We start from the raw sequence: 25,484 nt of genomic DNA, 5'->3' as shown, positions 1-25,484 counted from the left end.
GCGAATTCTGGCGTTTTAAATAAAACGCTTGGGCCAAAACTTTGAAAAAAAGGCCCAAGGGGGCGGTTACACCGGCGTCACCACAAAGAATTTTAGGGATAAAACGCCAAAAACCCCCGCTACGAATGAGTTGGCTGAATTTAGATGGGTTAGGTTGGTTGGTAATTCTACAATTATGTTGTTTAGACTGTTGAAGTGGATAGAAGTGGGAAGATGCTCAAGGTCAAGAATACATGGAAGTGGTGCGAAATTATCATGTCTTTTTGGTTGATTTGTATTTTGTTATTGAATTTAGATACAACTTTTTGGTTATCTGGTGTATGGCTAGTTGTGTTATGGGTATGTTGAGGAGTGGGGATGACCCTGTTTCTTTTGTCAAGATCATGATTTTCAGAATGCTCAAGATAGATATTTACTTGTTACGTTTAGGTGTTTCTTTATTGTTTGATTGATATTGTGTTTATTGTTGTTTTAGGTTGTTTGGATCATGATTGTATAGTTTTAGTTTTTTTTTTAAAGTCTAGATTAGGTTGTTTTTTGATGTCTAGTTTAGCTTATGGCCGGGGCCTTGTAAGGTTCCAATTGATAGACCATAGCTATTGGTGTGGGGTTGGTGTCTTCCTTGGGGTAAGTCCCGGGAAGCCTAATGCACTTAGGCTGTAAATATTTTTTTTGTTATCTGTAAAATTTATTGGGGCGCCGTCCCCTTTTACCAAAAAGAAATATATCCGAACCACACAACGCAGTTATAAAGAATATTACCTAGCCATGGTTTCTCAATTTGTTATGTTATTCCAGTTATGGTTCAGGTTGTTCCTCAGCCATTTAGGTGAAATCATAACATTATTATAAATCCTATAAAGTATTCATGAAATCTAGACAAAGTAAACAAATAAACAAAACATAGACAATTTGTAAAGATAATCAAATATTTAAAAATGGATACACTTATTCCATTATAACAATAGGAGTGAATGAACAACTGTTTTTTATACAGTTATTTGAATTTGAAAGGTTTCAAACTTGAATTTTACCTTATCATCTAATAAGACTGTTTATTAGAAGCAGAAAGTAAGTTTTTTAACATAATCAAATGCTCATCATTTGATATATGGAGTGATATACGAAGGTTTGTTACCATAGTTTCTTTCTCCCAGTTTAAGGGTCCTGATGCATGTAATGACACCATGGTGTAACGGTAGGCCTGCAACTCCAGTCTATGAATTTCATCTGCCACTGCCTTGTTATCACCCGATTCATCAGTTCCTTGGCTTTGACTTTCTTCATGATATCCACACTGACAAACAGACTCTGCATCACTTTCATGATCTTCAATATCTTCAACACAAAAGCCAGAACCATGGTACGGTTTATAGCTATTAATGCTACAACTACCACTTGAGGATTCAACATCATCCACCTTTTCAGGTCATGTTCCCTGCACCAAGGCATGTCTGCCCTCTTTTCCACACATTGTTAACTTCCGTGCACGTTTTTTCTTCATTTCATCTTGAGAATCACAGCCGGGTGAAGCGCGTTTTCGGGTTTTAGAGAAAACAATACGCGACGCCATTAACCGATGGTTGTCTTGAGTACCATACTTCAAAAGCTCGGAGCCGTTTGCCTCTTTATGATCACTAGGAACCTTGCCAGTCACAACCCATTGACCATTTTGATACGATTGCCTCACACGGAGTTCTGATTTAGTTGCTTCAAACTCTTGTAATGATCCAACTAATCTGACTATAAACTGGTCCAAACCGATATCTTTCAAAACGATTGCCATCTTCCATGAAAGATTGTGAAACACTTCCGCCACATCACCAGGAACCCAACATTCTGAACTTTCAAACAAAGGAGGACACGGCCTTATAGATTTTATTGATATGTGTTCCACGTCATCCTTGTTAGTAAAACCAGGATACACATCGTAACTGACGGTGTAGTTGTGTCCTTTGCTAGAAACTATTCGAGCACAACGCCAAGATTTGTCGCAAAATACCTCCACTGTACTTCCTCTCTTATACTTCATGATATGGTATTTGTCTTCTTTCCGAAATTAAAGTAGTTATAACCTGTTCATAAATCATATTATTGTATGATTAGTCAAAATTTACTGGAATTAAATCCCTAATTTACCAAACAAATGTATCTTAATTTTAGCTAGATCATAACACACAAACAAAAACGATTAAGCAAATTCTTAGAACACAAATTACGAGTATTAATTCCAAGGTCTTAACAACAATCAATCGACATTGTATATATTTAAGAGATGCTCCCACGGATAACTAATAGACCATTTAAACACTTTAAAAAACGGCCATTAAACATCATCAGAACACAGGCGATGTATATATAGGCAAAAGAAACTAATCAAAATCAATAAAATCAATGCAAGTATCAGATTTTTGTATGATTAATCAAAACTTACTGTATTAAACTAAAGTAAAGTATCATAACTTTACCTATAAATCGGTGCATGCAAGCAGAATATTATATATCTAATCCTACGCTAATGATCAAGCAAATCACTGAATTTTATAACGAAACAAGATGCAACTATCGATCAACCGCCATAATACATAATCAAGAGATTCTAATATAGATAAGTAGATAACTAATATATCGTTTCAAAACGGCCGCTAAATATCAGCCTCCAAGAAATCTCAAATGTAACTAATCAGAATCAATTAAATCTACATCCGCATCGATAATCTGATTAACTCAACACAAAACAAAAGCATCACCAATAATCGATCAATCAAACAACATTATAGATGTCAAGAGATACTAATCCATAACTAACAACACATTCAAAATTCAACATAAACATCACCAATAAACATATGCCTTGCAGCCTTGGCATCAGTACAGCTTATATATCAATACCATCAAAATCTGGATATAAAATAATAAGAATCGATGAAACGTAGAGCAAAATGCTGAAGAATGAGAGTAATACCTGTCGATATTGCTAAGAGTAGCGTTGTTGTTCTTGTGTGATTTGTTGTTGGAGAAAACAGGAATTGTGGATGAAGTTCGTGTATGTAGTAGTAGTACTTATATATAGGATTAGTTATAAATCTCTACTCCGCATCTTTCTCCCTTTTATCCTCTTTCTTTATGTATTTATCTCTTAATTAATTGCCCCTTAAGTTAAGTTTTAAACTAGGGTTTCTGATAATATAAAATCCAACCTCTCTACTATATATATAAGCCTGCGTAGTAGCACCAATATAGGAATTGTTATAATTTATTTATCTTTTAATTAATTGTCCCCCAAGTTTTAAACTAGATTTGCCATAATATATAGGAATTGCTATAATTTATTTATCTTTTACACTTGTATAGTATTGTATACTAGGTACGGTTGAGTAAAATAATCAAATAGTTAGTAATGAATATTTAAATTATAAAACGATAATTTTAGACGTTTTTCAAATGCCCAAATAAATTTTGTATCGTATATGATCAATATGTATGATGCTTACGAAGTTTATAAATATGAAAGCTTTAATTCATTGACTAAAGAAACTGCATCATCAACTTTCTCATAAGTTTCAGCAGTCACAACAACCATTGTTTCTATGTTTTTATTAAAATTGAACGAGTTATATATATACACACAATGTTAGAATCTCGTGCATTTCGCTACACAAATTAAGTAAATGTAATGTTCAGTACTTAATAACAAAAAACTGTTACGTTTTTTTAAAAACCCGTATATTGTTTGAGTTGAATACACATGTTTGTTACACCAACATGAGTATTAGATAATATTACAAATATAATTTGATACTTTATTTATATAATCTGCTACCAATTTTAGTATCTTAAGTTATACTACTAACAAAATTATAAGTATGCGTACATGTTATACGGTTCTTTTTCTTTTTTTACTATTTTAATAATATGTATAAAGAAAATATTATTATTAAATATAAAGAAAATATTATTAAATATTATTTTATAGCATATACGATAAAAAAGGGTGTTGCTAAATACACTCCCATTTTTTTAAATTTTACTGATTGCACTCCCCCATTAAGTTTTGTAATAAACAGTAAAAAATTCAAAAAAAAAAAAGAAACCTTTTTTCAATGTGAGGAAAATGAAATTTAGTTGTCAAACACATCCTATTTTTATATAAACAATATACAACAACAATGTAATATATGAAAGGTAAAGTAGAGGTGTAAAAAAAAATTGGTTTTAGAACCCAAACCGGAAAAAAAACTGAAACCATTTTTTTAACCGGATTTAGAACCGAACCGCCGGTTGTAGACCGGTTAGGGATATTTATCCTCGAAACCGGTTTTAAAACCGAAACTGGTTATAAAAAACCGGTTGTGTTGGAATAAACTGGTTAAAAACCTACCCTAACCGGTTGGACCATTTGTTGTTTTGAGTAAAAAAATCGGTTAGTAACCAAAACCGGTTATAAAAAAACGGTTTTTGTTTTTGATGATAAAAACCGGTTCGGTTAATAACCGGAACCGATTTGTACACCTCTTAGGTAAAGGGTGGAATTTAAAAAAATATAAAAATGATATTTTTGGAAAGGAAGGTATAAACAATAAAAATGGAGGTGCATTTAGCCACACCCTAAAAAAATTATTATTTGTAAAAACAATTAACATAATAATGTTTAGACGTTTAGTTGTTTTAGTTTTAATATTGTTTTGTTCGAATCGATATTAATATTGGGAGTAAATTGATTATATAGTTGCTATAATCTCTATCTATTTTTGTTTATATCTTTGATTTGTCTATTGAAAAAGAAAAAAAATCAAACCATCTATCGAATTGAATGATATTGATATTGGGAGTAAATTGATTATATAGTTGCTATAATATCTATCTATTTTTATTTACATCTATTTTGCTTTAGGTTTGTATTTATCTTTTTAGATTTGTTGAGATTTTATAGGAGTTACAATTACAATTAAAAAAAAAAAGATAAACTGTTTGTATTAAAAAAAACAAAAAAAAAAGTAGGAGGTTAAAAGAGAGAATTTCATGTGTCATTAAATATGGAGTCTTTTATTAACATTTAGATGTATGTCTTTAGAATATATATAAAAAACTAAAACTTATATACAATATTTTCATTACCACACCCACAATATATAAAAAACTAAAACTTATATACAATATTTCATAACCGCACCCGCAATTATTGAACAACCCATCTAATTGGTCCCCCGATCAAGCATATATTTTTAAAAATCGAATGTTGTGATAAATAATTTATCTTTGTAAATAAAGTGTTTGTGTGTATACCAAAACTGTCACACCCCAAAAATCTCGTAGGAGAAATGCGGACGGAGGTTGGTACCTATGAGTGATTAGTGAATGATACATAATTCATTTTTTGGAAATTTATTGTGGTGATAATATTAGTCATCTTAGTTCTTAAAGGAAATGTACGTCCCGATACGGATCGTCGGACTACATGATTTCTTGTTTCGGATGACGTAGCGAGTCCGGAATCCAAGCTGCGACACAAACCGAGCGAGAGAATACTTTACACAATAAAGATTCAACGATTAACGCATTGGTGTATTCGATATTTGACAGAGTTTCGGTACAATATTCGAGCATATAAAGCACTACAATAACTCTCTTTCTCTCTCTAGCCTCTCTTTCTCTCTCTAGCTCCTCCAAGCTCTCTGTTACAAATGACGAACAGACTATTTATACTAAGAACCTATCGATAGGTATGCATATGGATCGATAGCTTCATGTTGATCGATAGACATTGTGTGATCGATACATCATGATCGATGTATGTTGTTCTTTATCGATAGACCTTGTTGCTGTAAGGGTTGTGATGAGTTCTGCAAGTTCTGAAAATATATAAGGTTCTGAAATGATCTTGATCCTACATATATATATATATATATATATATATCGATAGTTCTCATATTATAAGTTTGGATCGATATACTTGTGAATCGATAGTAAACATGAACCTCCTGATCGATGTATGTGGATATTAATGCATGCATGCTTTCCTTTATGATGATGTCATGATATCATCAATATCTAACCGAGTCTTTCTCGTGTCTTCGTCATTTGTATCCCGTTTTCCGGGTTGTACGACAAAGGAAAGTCGTCAACTTCGGTCTTGAACCAAACCAAACCGAGCCACATCCACACAAAAGTGCATCAATAGGAAACATAAACACTACATAGTTGTTTGATCTGTTATGGATGTTAGTACAAAGGTCCCAATAACTCTACTTGTTGATACATATTTTGTGGATGCAACTCGGTTCGACGCGAATCGATTTGGCGAGTCTCGACTTGATTCGTTTTAAGTCACGATATTCCTCCGTCGTGCACAACAACACTTGTTTAAGTGACTTGGGCATTGGGCCGAATCACAAGTCATCGAGCACCGGGCCGGATTACAAGACTTGGGCTGAAACCAAGTAGACGAAACACAGCATGGGCCTCAACTGTTTTGGGCTAAAGGCCAAAGTCGGCGAAACACAGATGCTGTCGACGAAACAAGTCTGTTTCGTCGACCTTGATCTTGTTTCGTCGACTGCCCTTCTATTTCATCGTCTGCTCATGCATTTCGTCGAAGACCTGCTTCTGTTTCGCCGTACCTGATCCTATATAAACAAGACTCAAGACAGAAACAAGTCAGAGAGGACACAAGTGTGAGAACACACACACACGAGAGAACTAGAGAGAGTTTACAGAGTGTATTTGTAAACCTTGCTTTGTCACTGTTTTCAAGTATTAATACATTGGTGTTAATCGTTGAGTCTCGTGTCTATCATTTACGTGTTCGATCTCGGTTTGCTATCTCGGTTGGATTCCGCACAACCGGGTTGGTTTGTACACAAGGATTAGGCGACTAGATCCACCCCTAGCCGGACCTACAAGTGGTATCAGAGCCTTGGCTCTTCTCCTTGTTAAAACCGAGTTGGTTTCGGGTGTTTTCCGGGTTTTTGAAGTTTGTATTTTTCTTGGAAAATCTGTTTGAAATTTCGAAAATCTTCATATTTTGCTGAAAGTTCTTATAAAAACCATTTTATTCTTCATTTTCACATGTTAAAAGTTGGTTTTTAGTGAAGTTTCAAGCAAAAAATCGTGTTCGGAAATTTTTTGGTTCACCGGAAAACTCATAAATTTATCGGAAACTTCATCATGTTCTTAGTGTTCTTCATAAAATCAACCTTTAGATCTTTTGTTAAGTAACTGTTCAAGTTGTTTGTGTATTGAAAATTGTAACTTGATTAAAATATTGATAGACATACTTTGTTTGGTTAAGAAGCATGGTGATGGTTTGAAAAGTCGTGTGTCTGTGTCAATAAAGATAAGGTTGAGCCGAAAAGTCTCACCAACTTTTTCACCAACTCTCTGTTACTTTTTCGACGAAACAAACAAGCAGGCGAAACAACCTTCGACAAAATACAAGCATTTCGTCGACTCTTGTTTCCTCGATCATCATTTGGTCATTCAGTTTCGTCGCCAAGCATAGCAAATTTGTTTCGTCACTATTTATCACAAAGCTGTTTCGTTGCTTAGTATAAAACATCTGTTTCGTCGATCATTTCAAACAAACTGGTTTCGTCGTCCAATTCTTCTGTTTCGTCGGGTTTCAAAGCAAGATCTGTTTCGTCATCTATTAGTTTCGTCATACATCGGACCTCAAATTCAAATATGTTTCGTCGCACAAGATTTGGGCCTCTGTTTCGTCGATAATTGATTTGGGTCGTTTCGTCGATTAGAAGCCCAAAAGGAATTCTGTTTCGTAGACGAATCAGACTTTGTTTCGTGAAGAGCATTTTGTCGCATTGTGGTCAAGTTTTAACTGAAAGGTTGCAAAAGTGTTTTAACTGTTTGTTTCAAGTTATTTGTTCAGGTATTCATTCTTAAATATTCAAAATGAACCCGGATTGGTGGGGTAATCCGTCTACGGCAGAAAGTAAGTATAGAAGTATGGGTTTGTCGCCATCGTGGGCCGAATCTCCCACACTCGTTTCTTCGCAAGTGAATCCAATTTCGACAGGTCAATGGGCGTTTGTTTCAAACCAAACTCCAAGTATTCAAAGCATACTCCTGAGCGAAAACGAAACCGGAAGTCTAAATCACCCACCGAAATTGATGCACATAAACGAATATCCTGGATGGGTAGATAGATTCCATACATACGTCCTTGGGCAAAACACGGAATTGTGGCTACGTTTTACCATAGATTTCGATCAAGCTCTCGAGGTTGCCGCTTCAACCGCCGCGACATTTGCCGATCTTTCGGAAGATCAGAAAAAGGCATATGATTTAGAAAAGAAGGCATGTGCTATTCTAACTCAGGTGTTGAGCAAGGATATCTATCATCAATTTGTCAGCTTCAAAACGACAAAGCGATTATGGGATGCATTGAAGACGAGAGGTGTAGGAAACGAAGCGACTCGCCAATTGCGACACGACTTACTCAAGAAAGAGTTTGATGGCTTCACGTGTATGGAAAAAGAATCCTTGGGAGATTTGACTAGTCGGTTTTATCACTTGCTGACTAAATTGGGTAATTATGGGGTCGTAACAACTCCAGCAGAGGTAGTCACAAAGTTTGCCGATGCGTTGCCACCTCAATGGAATAGCTTCTTGGAAATCCTGAAATACAATGGAGTTTTGGCTACGACAAACATCAATAACTTTGTTCAGCTCTTGGAAAACAAAGATCAGGAAGAAACCCTAAAGGCGAAAAGGGTTCCAGTGCCACAAAATCCTGATATGTATTATGGAACTTCCAGCACTTCTTCTGCAAGACCAGTTTCACATGCTCCACTTCAAACGGCGTTTGTTACAAGCACAGATTTATATGGCAGTCCGATACAAGTTCCAGTAAAGCCAACTCCAATAACAGACTTGTATGGAAATCCTCTACAACCAACTCCACAACAGCAAGTCTATCGGCCATCTACTGTAGCAACTGATTTATACGGGAATCCATTTCCTGTTCAACAACAAGCTTGTTATGGGAGCACATCATCTGCTGGTCAGCCATCTAAGCCAAATACAGTACGGCTTGACACTTCAAGCTTCTCGAAAGTAACTGTTGAAGTAGCAAAGGAACATATGGAGCTACTGAACACCTTGGTGAGCGCGTATTGTGGGTTAGTAGAAGGTCAGATCGGAAACATCAATCTGACACAAGAAGATTATCAGCAGACCGATAAGGAGGAAATGGATTTGATGGACATCAAATGGGCTTTCGCAAGTGTTGTAAGGCTAGCAAAGGATTTCATGGAAAGGACTGGCAGAACCAGCTTGGAAAGCAAGAAAGACACCAAGTATGGGTTCGATAAGCAGTCTGTCAAGTGCTTCAACTGTGGCGAACGGGGTCACTTCAAGAGAGAATGTACGAAGCCAGCTCAGCATGGGAACCAGAATCCGTTCAGGAATCAAGGCAATCAAGGCAACCAACAGAATCAGAACAGGAATAACGAGCGTACGTTGATACCTGTTAACAACCCAAGTCAAGCAGGACCATCAAATGCCAACCAGGCTCTTGTGGTACAAGTAGATGAAGGTTGTGATTGGTCAATTCAGTTGGGAAATGATACTCCGGATGGAACAGCTTGTTTTGCTGAGGTTGTCAAGGATCTTAAACATGCCAGTGGTGGAGAATCTTCCACCAATGGTGATGAATCTTCTGAAGACGAAGACAGTTCTGGTTATAGTAGAAGCTCAGATGAAGAATCCTCAACTTCAGGCGATGATCATTTGGATGACACATCAAGTGTGTCAGTCGATGCAGATGTTGATGAGCTATTGGGAGAAGCTACAGCAGAAAATCATAGAAGATCTATATTGGTGGATCAAGCTGCTTATTCTTCTTCTTCTCTTCATTCAGCCTTTATGGCTAATGTTGGCAGTTCATCAAGTCAGGTATGTGTCGATGAACCTACTGTTGTTAATTGTGATAATTGTGCTAGCTTAAGTGTTAAATGTGCTGATTTGGATGCAAATATGTCTGAGTTGCAAGGCAAACATGATGCTTTAAAAGCTAATTTGTTTGACTTGCAAAACAAACATGTTTCGTTGAATGCTAAGTGGTGTGATTTGCAAAGCAAACATGAGGCTTTGCAAAACAAGTGTGATGTGACATTCATCCACAACCAAAAGTTGACAGTAGATCTTTCTAAATGCACAGAAGCCAACATGTTTTATGAAAACCATGAAAAGGAATTTGAATCGGTGATTGAAAAATTAATGAAAGATAAAACTGAGCTGACAAAAATGGTTTCAAGAAAACAAACTGACATAAATTTGTATATCAATCGCCTTGAGATAATGCAAAAAGAGATGGCTTGTGTTAAAACTGAAAGTGAGGCGATCCAGCTCAAGTTAGACAGTTATTTAAGCTCTAGCTATGTGTTGGATCACATCATTGATGTTCAGAAAGAGAAAAGGGATGTCACATGCATTGGATATAAGAAATGTCCACCACCTGTGAGACACAATTATGATGCCATGCCTGATGAAGAGGATAGAACTTACTTTAAACCATCTGTTCCTTTAGACATTGAGGAATTTATGACCGGACTTGGATACAAGAAGGAAGTATCATCAGATTCGGATGTGTCAGCAGATACATGTGTGTCTTCTGCTGAACCGAATCAGGATCCTCCAGTTATTGTTGAGGATGCTGATTCTTCTGATGATGAATCCGATGATACTAACTCAGCAAAGTCTGATGCGGTAATCAAAGAAGAGGACATACCTCTTGAGAATCATATTCTATGTGATCCTCCCACAAAACCTGCTAAGACTGTTCTGATCGAGTCCACGTCTGCAAAAGAGTCTGAGAGTGTGAATTTGTTGTACACTCTTGTTGGTGATGATAAAATTTATTCTGACAAAGATTTTCCGATTAAGAATGTAAATCAATCTTTAATCAGTAAAGTTTTTGAAAATTCGACAATTAAGTTTTTGGGAAAGTCGGGTTCACATGTTGTGGTAACACAGTGCCCTTCGATTCCAAAGGCCGAAGTTCAAAAACAATATGGCAATCAGAAATTACCGACAGTGAAAAAGCAGCAAAATCATACCAAACCAAAAGGTAAATTACCGACTCAAGGTCAAAGGAATCAGACTTAGAAAAAGGACAAGAAGGTGAACTTTGTGAAATCAAAGGGAACGGACAAAATTGAAACATTTGAAAACAAATCTAACTTAGATTTTGTTAAGCAAGCAAAAATGTTGAAAAGAAATGAACCAAACAGTTCAAAACCAAGTACCTCGGGATCACAAAGTTCATCATCGACAAGACAATCACATGTTACTTCGGGGTTTGTTGAACGAAGATCATGTTTTGAATGTGGTGAAATTGGGCATATAATTCGAAATTGTCCGTATCTTCATAAGTTAAAAGCCAAATTTGATGATCCCCGTGAACGAAATTACCAAAAGCGATCTGTTTCTTCAAAACAAGATCCCCGCCTTGTAAGAGAAAGGGAAAAGAAACAGAGACGCCAACAAGTCAAGGTGATTGAGAAAGCACTTAAAACTGATGTGGTTCAAAAACAATCTGTTTCAGTTAAACCAGAAAGTTCAAAGTTTCCAAAAACTTCAAACAATCATGAAGTTAGATTTTCAAACAATCAAACTGGTAAAACTAAACAGACATGGAAACCTAAAATGACCACAAATTCAGGGGGACCATCACAATTTCCTAACCATCAAAAAGTGGAAGTAATTGTTGTTGATGAAAATGGAAGACCCAAGACCACAATGGCTTGGGTCCCCATCTCCAACTAATCATGTGAGCTCATGTGCAGGGTGTTCCAGGAGGAACTATCAGTAGTCATTGGATTGTTGATAGTGGGGCATCCAGGCACATGACAGGCGACATGAAGCTTCTCTACGACGTTAAATCTATTAGAGGAGGGTATGTTGCTTTTGCTGGAGATAAAGGCGGATATATTACTGGTGAAGGAATGATATCCAACGGGGTTGTAAGCTTTGATAAGATCAACTTTGTACAACAACTTGATCACAATCTTCTCAGCGTTTCACAAATCTGTGATAAACAGTTTTCAGTACACTTTGATGCAAATGGATGTTATGTGCTGAAACCCGGCTTCAAAATTCCAAAAGAATGGATTCTCTTATCTGCTCCAAGGATAAATGATTTGTATGTCCTTGATATGAGCCAAGCTATTACAACGTCTGCACAAGCAACCTGTTTCGTTTCCAAAGCCACAGAAAAAGACTCATCTCTTGGCACAGACGAATGGGTCACATTCACTTACGCAAAATGAATCATTTAGTGTCAAATGAATTGGTGAATGGTGTTCCTCTTAAAAACTTCCATCTTCAAGACGTCTGTGTTTCGTGCCAGAAAGGAAAACAAACGAAGAAGCGACACCCGACTAAGAAGATCAACACGGTGGCCGTTCCGCTAGAACGTTTGCACATGGATTTGTTCGGTCCTGTCAAGCATAAAAGCATCCGGAATGATCAATATTGCCTCGTGATAACTGATGATTATTCAAGATTTTCTTGGGTGGCGTTCATGGCACACAAGAGTGAAACTTTCGGTATTATCAAAAACTTGATCATTCAGATTGAGAATTTGTATAAATTGAAAGTTAGACGGATACGTAGCGACAATGGTACTGAATTTAAAAATCATGCCGTGGCGGAGTTTTGCACTTCAAAAGGTATTCTTCATGAATTTAGTGCGGCTTATACTCCTCAACAGAATGGCGTTGCTGAACGTAAAAACCGTACATTGATCGAGACTTCTAGGACAATGTTGGTAGAGTCACAATTGCCGATTCCCTTCTGGACTGAAGCTGTGGCCTCTGCATGTTACACGTTTAACCGAGTCCTTACAGTCAAAAGGCACAACAAGACCTGCTTTGAGCTTCTTCACAAACGAAACCAGATTTGTCATATCTTGAACCGTTTGGAGCTCCGTGCACAATAATCGATCCTAATGGAAAGTTTGGGGCAAAAGCAATTGAAGGATACTTTCTTAGGTATGCCACCCTGAACTTAAGAGTCTGGAATCTAGAGACTAAAAGGGTCGAAGAATGGTCTGAGGTCAGAGTACAAAGGCACACATTGCCAGTAAAAAATCCAGGTCAGCCATGGATATTTGAGTACGATGACTTTTTCAATTCGATCAATGTTGAAGCAGTTGAAGAAAATGCTGCAGCAAGGATGTTTTTCGAGAGTGACAACGCAACAGATTCACCATTGGTTCGTCCAATTATTGTCAATCAAGAATCATCTTCAGTGAACAATAATGCTCTCGACAATGAGGATTTTCACGATGCTACCGAATTGAACGAATCTTCAGAGGATGAAGAATTTCTCGATGCAGATCAAGAAGCTCCAACAACAGCCGTTCATGGTACTTCAGAGGCTACACCTCCAGTGGACGCCCCTAGAACAGCTGAAGCTACTGCATCATCCTCTTCGTCAATTCCGGGTATTGAATTGGTTGCTGATCTCAATCTCAACAATCTAGGTACAAATATTCCAGTTCAAGATAATCCAGAAACAAGGATTCACAATACCCATCCTCAACAAAACATCATCGGAAATGTACAGAGTGGCATTCAAACAAGAAACATGTTGCGAAACAACAACAATGCAGGCTTGTATGCGACGATTCGAGAATCTGGTCAACAAAATGATTGGTCCTTTGCATGTTACGTTTCACAAGAAGAACCAAAATCTATTAAAGAAGCTTTGAAAGATAATTCTTGGGTTGAAGCAATGCAGGAAGAACTGCAACAATTCCAGAAGCTAGGTGTCTGGAAACTAGTTGAGAAACCTGAGAACTACAAGAAGATTGGTACCCGTTGGGTGTACAAATGCGAAAAGGACGACCGTGGAGTAGTTATCCGAAACAAAGCAAGATTAGTCGTTCAAGGTTTTCGTCAGATTGAAGGGATCGACTACAACGAAGTTTATGCACCAGTTGCACGTCTGGAAGCAATTCGAATCTTTCTGGCAAATGCCTCATTCAAAGGATTCAAGGTTTGCCAGATGGACGTCAAAAGTGCATTCTTACATGGTGTGGTTGAAGAAGAGGTGTACGTCGAACAACCTCCAAGTTTTGAAGATCCTATCCATCCCGATCGGGTTTGGTTGCTGAACAAAGCTCTCTATGGTCTACATCAAGCACCACGAGCTTGGTATGCAACCTTATCTAATTATCTGCTGGAGAATGGATTTCGCAGAGGTCTTATCAATTGTACTCTTTTCATCAAAGAACAAGATGGAGATCTTCTACTGGTACAGGTATACGTTGATGATATTATATTCGGTTCTACTAATGATGTTTTGTGTAGGAATTTCGAGCGTATTATGCAGGATAAATTCGAGATAAGTGCTATGGGGAAATGACTTTCTTTTTGGGCCTACAAATGCAACAAACTGAGTCTGGGATATTAATCCATCAGACTAAATAAGACTAAATATGTTGGTGATATCTTGAGCCGGTTCCAGATGTCTGATGCAAAACGCCCATCGGTACCCCATTGCAGCAAAATCACGGAATTAATCCAGACTTGAAGGGTGAAGCTGTTAGCCCCTCATACTACCGCGCGATGATCGGATCTCTTATGTACCTCACAGCATCAAGGCCAGATATAATGTGCCCAACGTGCCTGCTTACCAGATATCAAGTCAACCCGAAGGCCTCACATCTTGCAGATGTAAAAAGGATTTTTCGTTATTTGAAGGGTTACCCTGACACCGGTCTATGGTACCCTAGGGTAATAACTTTGACTTGATCGCTTTCAGTGATTCTGATTTTGGCGGATGCAAAATCGACGGCAAATCCACAACGGCTGGATGTCAGTTTTTGGGAAATCGCCTAGTCACATGGCAGTGCAAGAAGCAGACGTGTGTCGCTACATCAACATGCGAAGCTGAATACATTGCTGCCTCAAGTTGTTGCTCCCAAGTCCTGTGGATCCAACAACAATTGCGCGACTACGGTTTTGAATTCCTAACTACTCCAATTTACGTTGATAATTCTGCTGCCTTACAGATCACTAGAAATCTTGTGCAGCATTCAAAGACCAAACACATCGAAATCAAATATCACTTCATACGTGATTGCTTTAATAAAAGGCTAATCGATGTTGTTAAGGTCCACACCGATGACCAACGTGCCGACCTTTTTACCAAAGCATTTGACAAATCAAGATTTGACTTTTTATTATTGGTAAACGGCATTAAGGTCAAGCAAGAGTAAAACCAACATCGGAAAATCATTTTTGTAAATACCTTTGTGTTTTAAATTTATCTTAGTTTGTTGATTTTAGGGGGAGTAAATCCAAATTTGAAAATCCAAAAACATCGAAAAATTTCAAAAACACAAAAACAATAGAAAAACAAAAATGAGTTTCCTGGCGAGCAAAAGAGAAAATGATAGTACATCAGTGGTCTGTCTAAACCTCTTTAAACCTTAAATGAAAAATATGTTAAGCAGCTCTATATAAGATGTATCGGTAGGCTCACAATCATTTTAAAGTGTGCAGGGTGATATAAACTTAAATCGACTGAAGACCAGGTGGGAACCGCACATTGGCATATGGTCTTAGTACCGAAATTTCGTTTGAGAGATTGCCGAGGTTCTGAGATATTCGGTCTTTATGCTGCTTATCATCTGGGTATCATGGTTGTATCTTTTACCGAAAAATAACGGGGACGCAAGTCTAGATCTTCCATGATACTATACATACGTGTACATACTGCATTAAACCTCAATAAGTGATAAACAATCACATGTCCAAACAAAATAAGTGATAATATATCACATTTATCTGGGAGTCAAGTTCGTCTCTCTGCTGTACGAAAGTACTGACCTGTTCACGGACTTGCTCCTGTGCCCTCATGCATCGAAAATCAAGTTCCTCATCAATAAGTGATTCTATCACATAGGGCTTGTTTTCAAATCAAAATAAGTGAGAATCTCACATCATATACGGTTAAACAGATGATAATCGGTATACTCACCGGTAAGATGAACCCTCTTGCATACCTTGATACGAGAATGTGTCGTGATGTGGATGAACACCGGTCGGTAAGTATAAATCATATCTTAACGTATCACCTCGCCATGATTACATCTGATAAGTTGAGCTTATGTGGACAACAATACCGATAATTGTTATAGGATGCTTATCTAAATGTTAACTAATTGAACAACAAGAGCGTTTTGGCGTGACCGTACACTGATATGATTCTCTTACCCTCGAAACTCACAAAAAGAATGTCTGTAAATATTTATTTAATGCTTTCAGTTTCTGCATCTTTGTATATATTTATTTAGTGCTTTCTGTCTTTACATTTGAAATATTCAAAAATTCCAAAAAGATTTTAGGTGTGTTTTAATATAAACTTTATAAAAGCCAAAAAGATTTTATTTCCATCTTATTTTCGATTGTACGATGTTGGATCTCGAGTCTTCGTTACCTGAAAGCTGATTGAAAACCAAATCGACTAAATCTTCATAAATGGTCAAAATTTGCAAGTTTTGAAAGTTAAAAACTAAAATTGATAAATTTGTTAAACTTTCAAACTGTCGGACAGTAGTTGATTGAATAATGGTCACATGTGCGTCATTTGTTTATGTTAACTATATTCCAAGCAGTTGTTCTCATTGCGCGTTTAGATTTCTTGCATGTGCAGATGCTAAAGGCGAAGAGAACATGTTCGATGACAAGCTTCGGAATGAAGACACGACGTGAAGGCACTCAAAGGATAAAGATGATTGAGTTGCCGCTGACCCTTCATCAACACCACAAGGATCTCAAGTATTGAAGATCAAAAGATTCATGAGCATAACTCAAGGGAGAGCTTATGTTAAGGGGGAGTTTGTTAACACACTTCCTAAATAAAATGGGGAGTTTGTTGATACACTTTCTGCTTACAAGACGTGAAGACTTTGAAGATCCTCCGGCATAGAAGACATGAAAGTCGAATCTCACGGGTAGCGTCCAATGGGGAGTTTGTTGATACATATTTTGTGGACGTAACTCGGTTCGACGCGAATCGATTCGGCGAGTCTCGACTTGATTCGGTTTAAGTCACGACATTCCTCCGTCGTGCACAACAACACTTGTTTAAGTGACTTGGGCATTGGGCCGAATCACAAGTCATCGAGCACTAGGCCGGATTACAAGACTTGGGCTGAAACCAAGTAGACGAAACACAGCATAGGCCTCAACTGTTTTGGGCCAAAGCCCAAAGTCAGCGAAACACAGATGTTGTCGACGAAACAAGTCTGTTTCGTCGACCTTGATCTTGTTTCGTCGACTGCCCTTCTATTTCGTCGTCTGCTCATGCATTTCGTCGAAGACCTGCTTCTGTTTCGACGTACCTGATCCTATATAAACAAGACTCAAGACAGAAACAAGTCAGAGAGGACACAAGTGTGAGAACACACACACGAGAGAACTAGGGAGAGTTTACAGAGTGTATTTGTAAACCTTGCTTTGTAACTATTTTCAAGTATTAATACATTGGTGTTAATCGTTGAGTCTCGTGTCTATCATTTACGTGTTCGATCTCGGTTTGCTATCTCGGTTGGATTCCGCACAACCGGGTTGGTTTGTACACAAGGATTAGGCGACTAAATCCTCCCCTAGCCGGACCTACACTACTTTCATTAGATCATGCAAATTCGTACAACCCACAATTTAAAACCTGTTAAATCATTGTAGCATGTTTTTCCCCCAAAACAGTAAAAAAAGCGGTAAAATAGGGGTAGTGAAACTCACCTTTGGGAGCGTTTAAAAAATTGAGCAATAATTCCCACAATTATAGTGATCGACACATCCTAATTCAAGTAAGAACGTTTTATTTACCAAATAATCTACAAATCGTAAATGTCTTTATTTTTAGTTATGTTGGTATCTGTGTATATATACACATATTTCTTTAAGATTATGCGAACTCGAACGATTTTATTTTATTGATGACCTTTGTTGAATTAAACCTGTTATCACATCCGTGTGTGTGTATATATTTATCACACGAGCAATTATTCATATAATACTTTACCAAGTACTACGCGTAAGTCAACTTATATTTTTATTTTCCTAGAATATTTATATACATGCAATAACTTTACAAAATTAACCTATGTATAATTTCATGCTTTATATTTATTAATTTATAACACGTTTTTGTAACAAAATTATGTTTGATCGTATTTGTACGCATGCATAGTCTTACATCCTACTATCATTTTAACACTTAGTGTGTAAAATATCATCTATAAGTACTTAAATAGCACATTTTATCATGCAATTATTTCATGTAGGTCGAAATATGCGTATTTTAACGTTTTGACAACGTTCTTATGCGTCGAAAACCGCGTACAACTAGCCAAACGCTATGGTTACTTAATATAGGTTTAAATATCCATATTTGTCATAAAAATATCATTTTATAACCTATTTAAATTTATTTTCATAAAAATCGCTTAGAAAGCCGAACTTTACCATTAAGATCATAGTTTCGTACCGAACATTACTATAATCACCCCAAATCAACAAAACTATAGGAGTGAATGTACAACTGCTTTTTACAGGTTTATGAATTATGAAAGATTTCAAACTTGAGGTTTACCTATCATCTAATAAGACTGTTTATTAGAAGCAGAAAGTAAGTTTTTTAACATAATCAAATGTTCATCATTTGATATATGGAGTGATATACGAAGGTTTGTTACCATTGTTTCCTTCTCCCAGTTTAAGGGTCCCAATGCATATAATTTCGTCATGGTATAACGGTAGGCATGCAACTCGAGTCTATGAATCTCATCCGCCACCCCCTCGTTGGTGACTGATACATCAGTTTCTTGACTTTGACTTTCTTCGTGATATCCACACTGACAAACAGACTCTGCATCACTTTCATGATCTTCAATATCTTCAACACAAAAGCCAGATCCATGATACGGTTTATAGCTATTAATGCTACAACTACCACTTGAGGATTCAACATCATCCACCTTTTCAGGTGATGTTCCCTGCACCAAGGCACGCCTGCCCTCTTTTCCACACATTGTTAACTTCCGTGCACGTTTTTTCTTCATTTCATCTTGAGAATCACAGCAGGCTGAAGCTCGTTTTCGGGTTTTAGAGGAAACAATACACGACTCCATTAACCGATGGTTGTCTTGAGTACCATATTTCAAAAGCTCCGGGTTGTTTGCCTCTTTATGATCACTAGGAACCTTGCCAGTCACAATCCATTGACCATTTTGATACGATTGTCCAGTCTCACACGGAGTTCTGATTTAGTTACTTCAAACTCTTGTAATGATCCAACTAATCTGACTATAAACTGGTCCAAACCGATATCCTTCAAAACGATTGCCATCTTCCATGAAAGATTGTGAAACACTTCCGCCACATCACCAGGAACCCAACATTCTGAACTTTCAAACAAAGGAGGATAAGGTCTTACAGATTTTACAGGTATGTGTTCCACATCATCTTTGCTAGTAAAACCAGGATACACATCGTAACTGACGGTGTATAGCTACTAGAAAATCAAGTCTTTTCTCACGGCGTATTTTGTGGCAAATTTGTGGGAAACAAGTAGTAGCAACAAATTTCCCACGAATTTTTTGGTGTGAAAAAACTTCGTCGGAAATGGCATGAGCGACAATTTTCCCACAAAATTTCTGGCAAAATTCCCACAAACTAAACTCGTCGCAAGATTTGCGTCAACATTCCCACAAAGTTTGTTATAAACTTTTCTTTCTATTTAATGACAAATTTGTCACAAAACATATATTTTTAATATATTTTAAATATTTTAATTTGGCGACAAAATTCCCACGGTTTTGAAATAAATGTTCCACGCTTCTAACAATCATTTTTTGAAGTTTGTGACAAAATTCCCACGGTTTTAAATCTACCATGTGACAAATTTCCCACGGATTTTAAATTTACTCTGTGATAAATTTCCCACGGTTATAAATAATAAAATAAGTTCCTTTAAACTTTCTAACAAAATTCCCATTATTTTATAAATCAAATTATTATTTATTTTAAAATAAAAAATTAAAAAACGAAATCTTTTAAATATATTGCAGAAAATCCTAAAAGATTCCACAGAAAAACATGTTTATAATCTTAGAATAAAAAAACAAAACACATGTTTTTGTAACAAAACTAACACGATCTTTAACATACAAAAAAAAAAAATCTTTTTTCCGAATTTATTAAACTTTGCTTCCATGTTTTTTTGCCATCGAGCATGTTCGGTCCGCTCTCGTTCACGTTCAACACGTTCTTGTTCCCGTTCTGGTTCACGTTCAACCCTTTCTTGTTGCCGCTCTTATTCAAATTGTTCAAAACGGACTTCTATGTTTTGTCGAGCCTCTCGTTCCTTTTCTAGTTCTGCTTGAATTTTTTAGAGCTAAAGTTTGCCAAAACGAATATAATTAATACATATTAACAAGTAACGGGTCAATCCCAAAAATGACCCACACAAACATACAAGTATATATCAGATAACACACACACACGATATAGTCAGATACATTCATACATGTATATACACACACATATATATAACAAGAAAATGCATTTATATATACACATACATAATATATACAATTAAATATCAACAACAAATCTTTGTGATCACCTACCCATTTTTATCATAAAATAGAAAATAAATGATGAATATACATAAGCAACAGGTTAACCATTTACCACAACTCAAGAAGGGCTTATAAAAACAGAAGATTGCTTAATATAATCTACCATCATATGACCTACAAATAGCCCATATTCAATATTTTGTCACAATTATGTACTAAGGAATCTAAGGAACAACCTGAATATAAAAAACTGTAAAAGATAAAACATTCCATGGAATAGCCTAAATGTGAAAAACACCCTCATCAATGAAAACTTGATCTCCCTACCTAACATTGTTACTCAAATCGATTAAAGCTTAAAAACCTATATGATCCATAAATTTCTGTTTACAACCATCCCCACTTCGTATATTTTAAACAGTATTATATCTAGTATACATTTATTCAAAACACACATACAACATTCATTCTTACACACAATTACATATATTATTTAGAACACACACATGCATGCAGATACATTCTTTGCGATGTCTAAAAAACAATGGTTCCCTAAACCGGTACGACTAGCCCGGAAACATTGTCTAAACAATCATAATAGTAACAATACCTCATGTGATTGTCGGGTATCTGGAATACTAGCTATGGAAGATGTTGTTCCAGTCAGCACAAAATGTGGATTAGAATATCCCACCCCGAACAACTGGCAGCCCTGACACTCGGGATGCAAACTCTCCCACACTTCCATATCATCGCAATCTGTGTTCCCATACACCCTTTCAAGTTTTTTCATGTAGGAGACCTACAGTTTATCAAAACAAATTGCTTGATATTGTAATAAAAGTTGATACAATAGTTATAAGAAATGATAAAAGATAACTTACATATGAACGTTTTGAACGATCAGTAACAAACTCTAACTTATCATAGTCATTTGCATTGATCTCCCCATCATGTAATCTCTTTTTACACTCTTTGGTGGTATGGGTATGAAGTAATACTTCCGCGAATCCAACCTTTTTACCCTTTATTTTTTTCCTACATAAAAAAGTAGTAATTTATAAGTTTTAAGTGTTCATATTGGTCTCTAAAAGTAATAATTATGCATAGCTTACCAAGTTGCGGCGGTGTTCGTCATACCCCATTGACCCGTCTGTATGACGACATAAGTCATTCTTGCGGTTTTCTCTCCCTGCTTTGTACTTCTTTTTCCATCTTCAGTGTTCCAAGACTATAGTGGTAATATATATATATAATACATAAAAATAATGAAGACAAAAGAATTTAAATTATTAAAACCCTTACCATACACATACATTCCCATTTCCTACGAGGCACTCTATCGGGCGGATATTTGCATTGTATCTCAAAATTGTATCCTTCATCGGGAATATGTTCCCTCGCGTTTAAGGCTGTCTTTTTAGAACTTTTCCTCATATCGCTCATTATGCCTCTTAATCAATCCTTGAGCACGTAAATAAATGAATTACGTATGCTCTGGTGTGCTTTTGGATCCCATCTATACGTAGTCTACAAAAATAAAAATAAAATTGCAATAAATAATACATATAATCATAACATATACAAATAAATAATTGATAAATTACCCGGAAGCGGTCAAACATGCGTGTCTTTATGTTTTGGGGGATCTTTTTAAACGTGACCCAATCTCCATTAAGACATTGTTCAAGTATTTCCTTTACACGTATATGTACCTTTGGGTCTACAAACCTACAATATTGAAAAGATATTTGAGAATGAGTATAGTATATATGATAAAACATACAAAACAGATCATAGTTTACCCGCATGAATATAGGTAAATATAGTATACAGTATGAGGCTTCCTTGTAGACCTTAAAATGAATGCACAATCTGTCAAGAGCTGGCTGTTTTGACGCAAATCCAAAGCTGGCAGCTTTGACATTCAGTTTTGGAAACGGTTTTTCGGGGCTCAAATGGTATTAAAAAATTACGAAACTTTCTGGGTGAATAACCCGCTCAAGGTACTACATTTTAGGCTAAAACCCCCTCAAAAAGGTTTTGAAATGAGCGAGATATGGCCTCTTAAAGTCAGTTTTAAATTCTGCAGCATCGTTTTAAAACCTTGTGTCCTCTTTTGACTTGATCTTTACATAGAATTCATGGATTTTAGAGAAAACGACACACACCAAACATAAGGCATTCAGTTATATGTTTTGAATGGTTTGATTGTTTTTTATTTAATTGTTAATTTTGAGATTAGTTTTTTGACAAGAGCCGTTTACACCATAACCGTTTAACCCGGTTCCGAACCGAACCGGTTTTTAAACGATCTGGTTCTTATATTTAGCATGTAACGATTCCTGGTTCGGTTGGGTCCGGTTCAGAACCGTTGCACAACCCTACTACCAATACTAGTTATAACATCAATAAACAATATACATTAAAATCTTAAAACTAAAAACATACTTTTTCCCGTTGCTTTGTATGAATTGTCTCCCATCACCTTCACCACCACCCTCTAAGTCGTCACCACCACCCTCAAAGTCGTCACCACCACCCTCAAAGTCGTCACCACCACCCTCAAAGTCGTCACCGTCGTCGTTGCCACCATCACCATTGTAGCCATCATCACCATTGTCATAGTCACCATCGTCACCAGCATCGTCATCTAAGAAGTTAAAAATGATGATTAATAAAATGATACTGATAAAAAAATTAGTAATTTATATCGATTACCATTGTCGCCATCATCAAGGATATCACGTGGCAAATTTTGTAACGTTGTATCGTCCCTATCATCAAGAATATCAGGTGACAAAAAGATAGCAATGATGAGATTGAGACCGATCTTGTTGATGGTAGTACCAGCAAAAATTCCAAGGTTCAGTATGTAGTTTCTCAACATGACAGGGTTGATGATCAAGAATGTGTGTGTAGACCAGAGTCAATACATCTGGTGTATCGGCTAATGCAAGCTCTCTAAAATCATACAAGAAGATATATTTTAGCAAAGAAAGTGATGGTGAGAGTACACTTGCATCTGAGGATCTTGGAAAAATGGTGGCATAGGGGATGTGGAAGTCGTATCCGTGATTAATTGCTGTAAAGGTTCCTGATAAAAAAAAACTCCAAAGCACAAAGAATTGATAGCAATGTGACATTGGAAGACTAAAGACAACATATACAAGACTTTATATAATGTGTACAAGCTAGTAGCTTGTTCGTGTGTTGGCTTTTGTGAGAGATGATGAAGAAGGATCTCAAAAAGAAGTTAGATCAAGTGATCACTTGATAGCTATTGTGTCTACAAAGGAAAACCAAGACTTGAGCAAATGCACTACACTTTAATTTAAAGAATGATAATCAACACAAGGGTGCATTAGGCTGGAGGGTGTGGGGGCGTCACCCAACCCAGCTGGCCACCTATAGCACCCCACCCCCACCATCGTTCCACACCCCCGGCGCTATGCCGGGGCGCTATTGAACCATTGCCACCATGGTAACGAGCTCGAAGGGCTTTATCAGGTGGGGTCCACAACTTGTAAACCAATCAAATTTTTTTTTTTTAATTTTGTTTAATAGGGGGCTTTATCCACACCCTACAAATTAAAGGGGGGCTCCATGGCTGACATGGATCTACGTGGATCCTACGTGGACTTGATAAAGCCCCATGTGGCTCCAACCACACCCTATAGCCTTAGAATACAACTCTTATCAAAATGGCAAAACAAGACAGTGAAGAGAAAAAAAGAATAAAGTGCACAACATGTTTCCAGAGATGGATGATTCTAATCAAGTAGCAGTTAGATTATCATCAATAATAACATATACAGATAGCAAAAATAAAGTCCTTTATGTGTTTCGTAATTCATAACAACAACAAAATCAACAGATAGATGTCGCATTAAAATTAAGCCAATATAATTCTCAAACGGGAATGACAATTGATTTAATAAGATGGGTTCAATTCATACCTGTTGTAAAGAAGCACCGCCAAAAACCACCAACTCGGAGTCTACTGATGGCCGAAAATCACTAGTAGCAGTCGCACAGTCCTCAGCCCTAGCTAGTGAACTCGAATCTTAGATATGATTGATTAAAGTATGGAGATTTATATCTTGGCAAAGGGAATAAATGACAATTTACCGGTTTGGATCGAACTTTGAATTGTTGCTCCAAATCGTCGCTCTGAAACAAAGAGGGAAACCGCCTAAAACCACCACTCCGTCCACCAGTATAGAAGCAGCGAAAGAGAAGGAGAGGGTATAGCGCCAAAATACAATCAGCGCGAAAAATATATTTAGGGCCTTATATAATTTTGGGCATTTTAATTTCTATTCATAAATATAACATTATATTTATATTTCATTATTTATTATTAATATCATAATAATACATGTACATATGTTATATAAAAAAAGTTATGGTAATAGTTTAGTAGCTATGATAATCTATGTACTATTCACGTTTGTAGCATATTAGATAAACTTCAAATTTAAAAGTGATGATTATTTCAAATTTTGATAAGTATGTGAAGTAGTTATTATTTCAAATTTTTGAATAAATTGATTTTACGTTAATTGTAATTATCCTTTTTCTTGCAAATTATAATATGAGAAAAATGCTTGCATAGTTCCTGTGATTTGTTCTGTTTTCACCTTTAGTCCCTAACTTTCTAAAATTACAGCTATAGTCCCCAACTTTTGCACATTCGTTCTCGTATAGTCCATAAAGCGGATGGATGGGTGTGAAATGGCCTAAATGCCCTTGATATAAAACATAATAAATTAAAACATTACCAAAATCAATTTATTATTTATAAATTCAAGTGGGGCCCACCCCACCCCAACCCCTCTTCTCCGTAACTGTCGCCGGAAACTCA

The 25,484-nt window shown here is 36.5% G+C and overlaps 3 protein-coding genes across 7 annotated transcripts; all 3 read right to left on the bottom strand.

Annotated features, from left to right (window-relative positions):
- Positions 1 to 1,042: 1,042 nt before the first annotated feature.
- Positions 1,043 to 2,032, bottom strand: LOC110925440. The gene is made up of 2 exons (XM_022169395.1): positions 1,459 to 2,032; positions 1,043 to 1,338 (listed from the first exon to the last, which is right to left on the bottom strand). The coding sequence occupies exons 1-2, from the start codon at positions 2,030 to 2,032 to the stop codon at positions 1,043 to 1,045; spliced, it is 870 nt and encodes a 289-aa protein (XP_022025087.1).
- Positions 2,033 to 18,634: 16,602 nt separating this feature from the next.
- On the bottom strand, positions 18,635 to 19,383 carry LOC110925441. Its single transcript, XM_022169396.1, has 2 exons — positions 19,309 to 19,383; positions 18,635 to 19,237 (listed from the first exon to the last, which is right to left on the bottom strand). The coding sequence occupies exons 1-2, from the start codon at positions 19,381 to 19,383 to the stop codon at positions 18,635 to 18,637; spliced, it is 678 nt and encodes a 225-aa protein (XP_022025088.1).
- A 735-nt stretch (positions 19,384 to 20,118) lies between these two features.
- LOC110922579 (nacrein-like protein M) lies at positions 20,119 to 24,863 on the bottom strand. Of its 5 annotated transcripts, none has more exons than XM_035987371.1 (10): positions 24,749 to 24,863; positions 24,577 to 24,668; positions 23,339 to 23,581; positions 23,069 to 23,270; positions 22,225 to 22,348; positions 21,923 to 22,147; positions 21,733 to 21,848; positions 21,502 to 21,655; positions 21,228 to 21,419; positions 20,119 to 20,430 (listed from the first exon to the last, which is right to left on the bottom strand). In XM_035987371.1, exons 6-10 carry the CDS (start codon positions 22,061 to 22,063, stop codon positions 20,425 to 20,427), a joined length of 609 nt encoding a protein of 202 aa, XP_035843264.1. In that variant the 5' UTR covers positions 22,064 to 22,147; positions 22,225 to 22,348; positions 23,069 to 23,270; positions 23,339 to 23,581; positions 24,577 to 24,668; positions 24,749 to 24,863; the 3' UTR covers positions 20,119 to 20,424. The 5 variants fall into 5 exon arrangements, with proteins under 5 accessions (XP_035843264.1, XP_035843267.1, XP_035843265.1 ...); XM_035987374.1 differs by having other exon boundaries at positions 23,339 to 23,394; XM_035987372.1 differs by having other exon boundaries at positions 24,577 to 24,664.
- Between the last annotated feature and the right edge of the window lie 621 nt (positions 24,864 to 25,484).

Source organism: Helianthus annuus, chromosome 3 (assembly GCF_002127325.2).
Source record: "Helianthus annuus cultivar XRQ/B chromosome 3, HanXRQr2.0-SUNRISE, whole genome shotgun sequence".
Lineage (NCBI taxonomy): Eukaryota > Viridiplantae > Streptophyta > Magnoliopsida > Asterales > Asteraceae > Helianthus > Helianthus annuus.
This window is presented reverse-complemented; position numbering and strand designations above follow the sequence as displayed.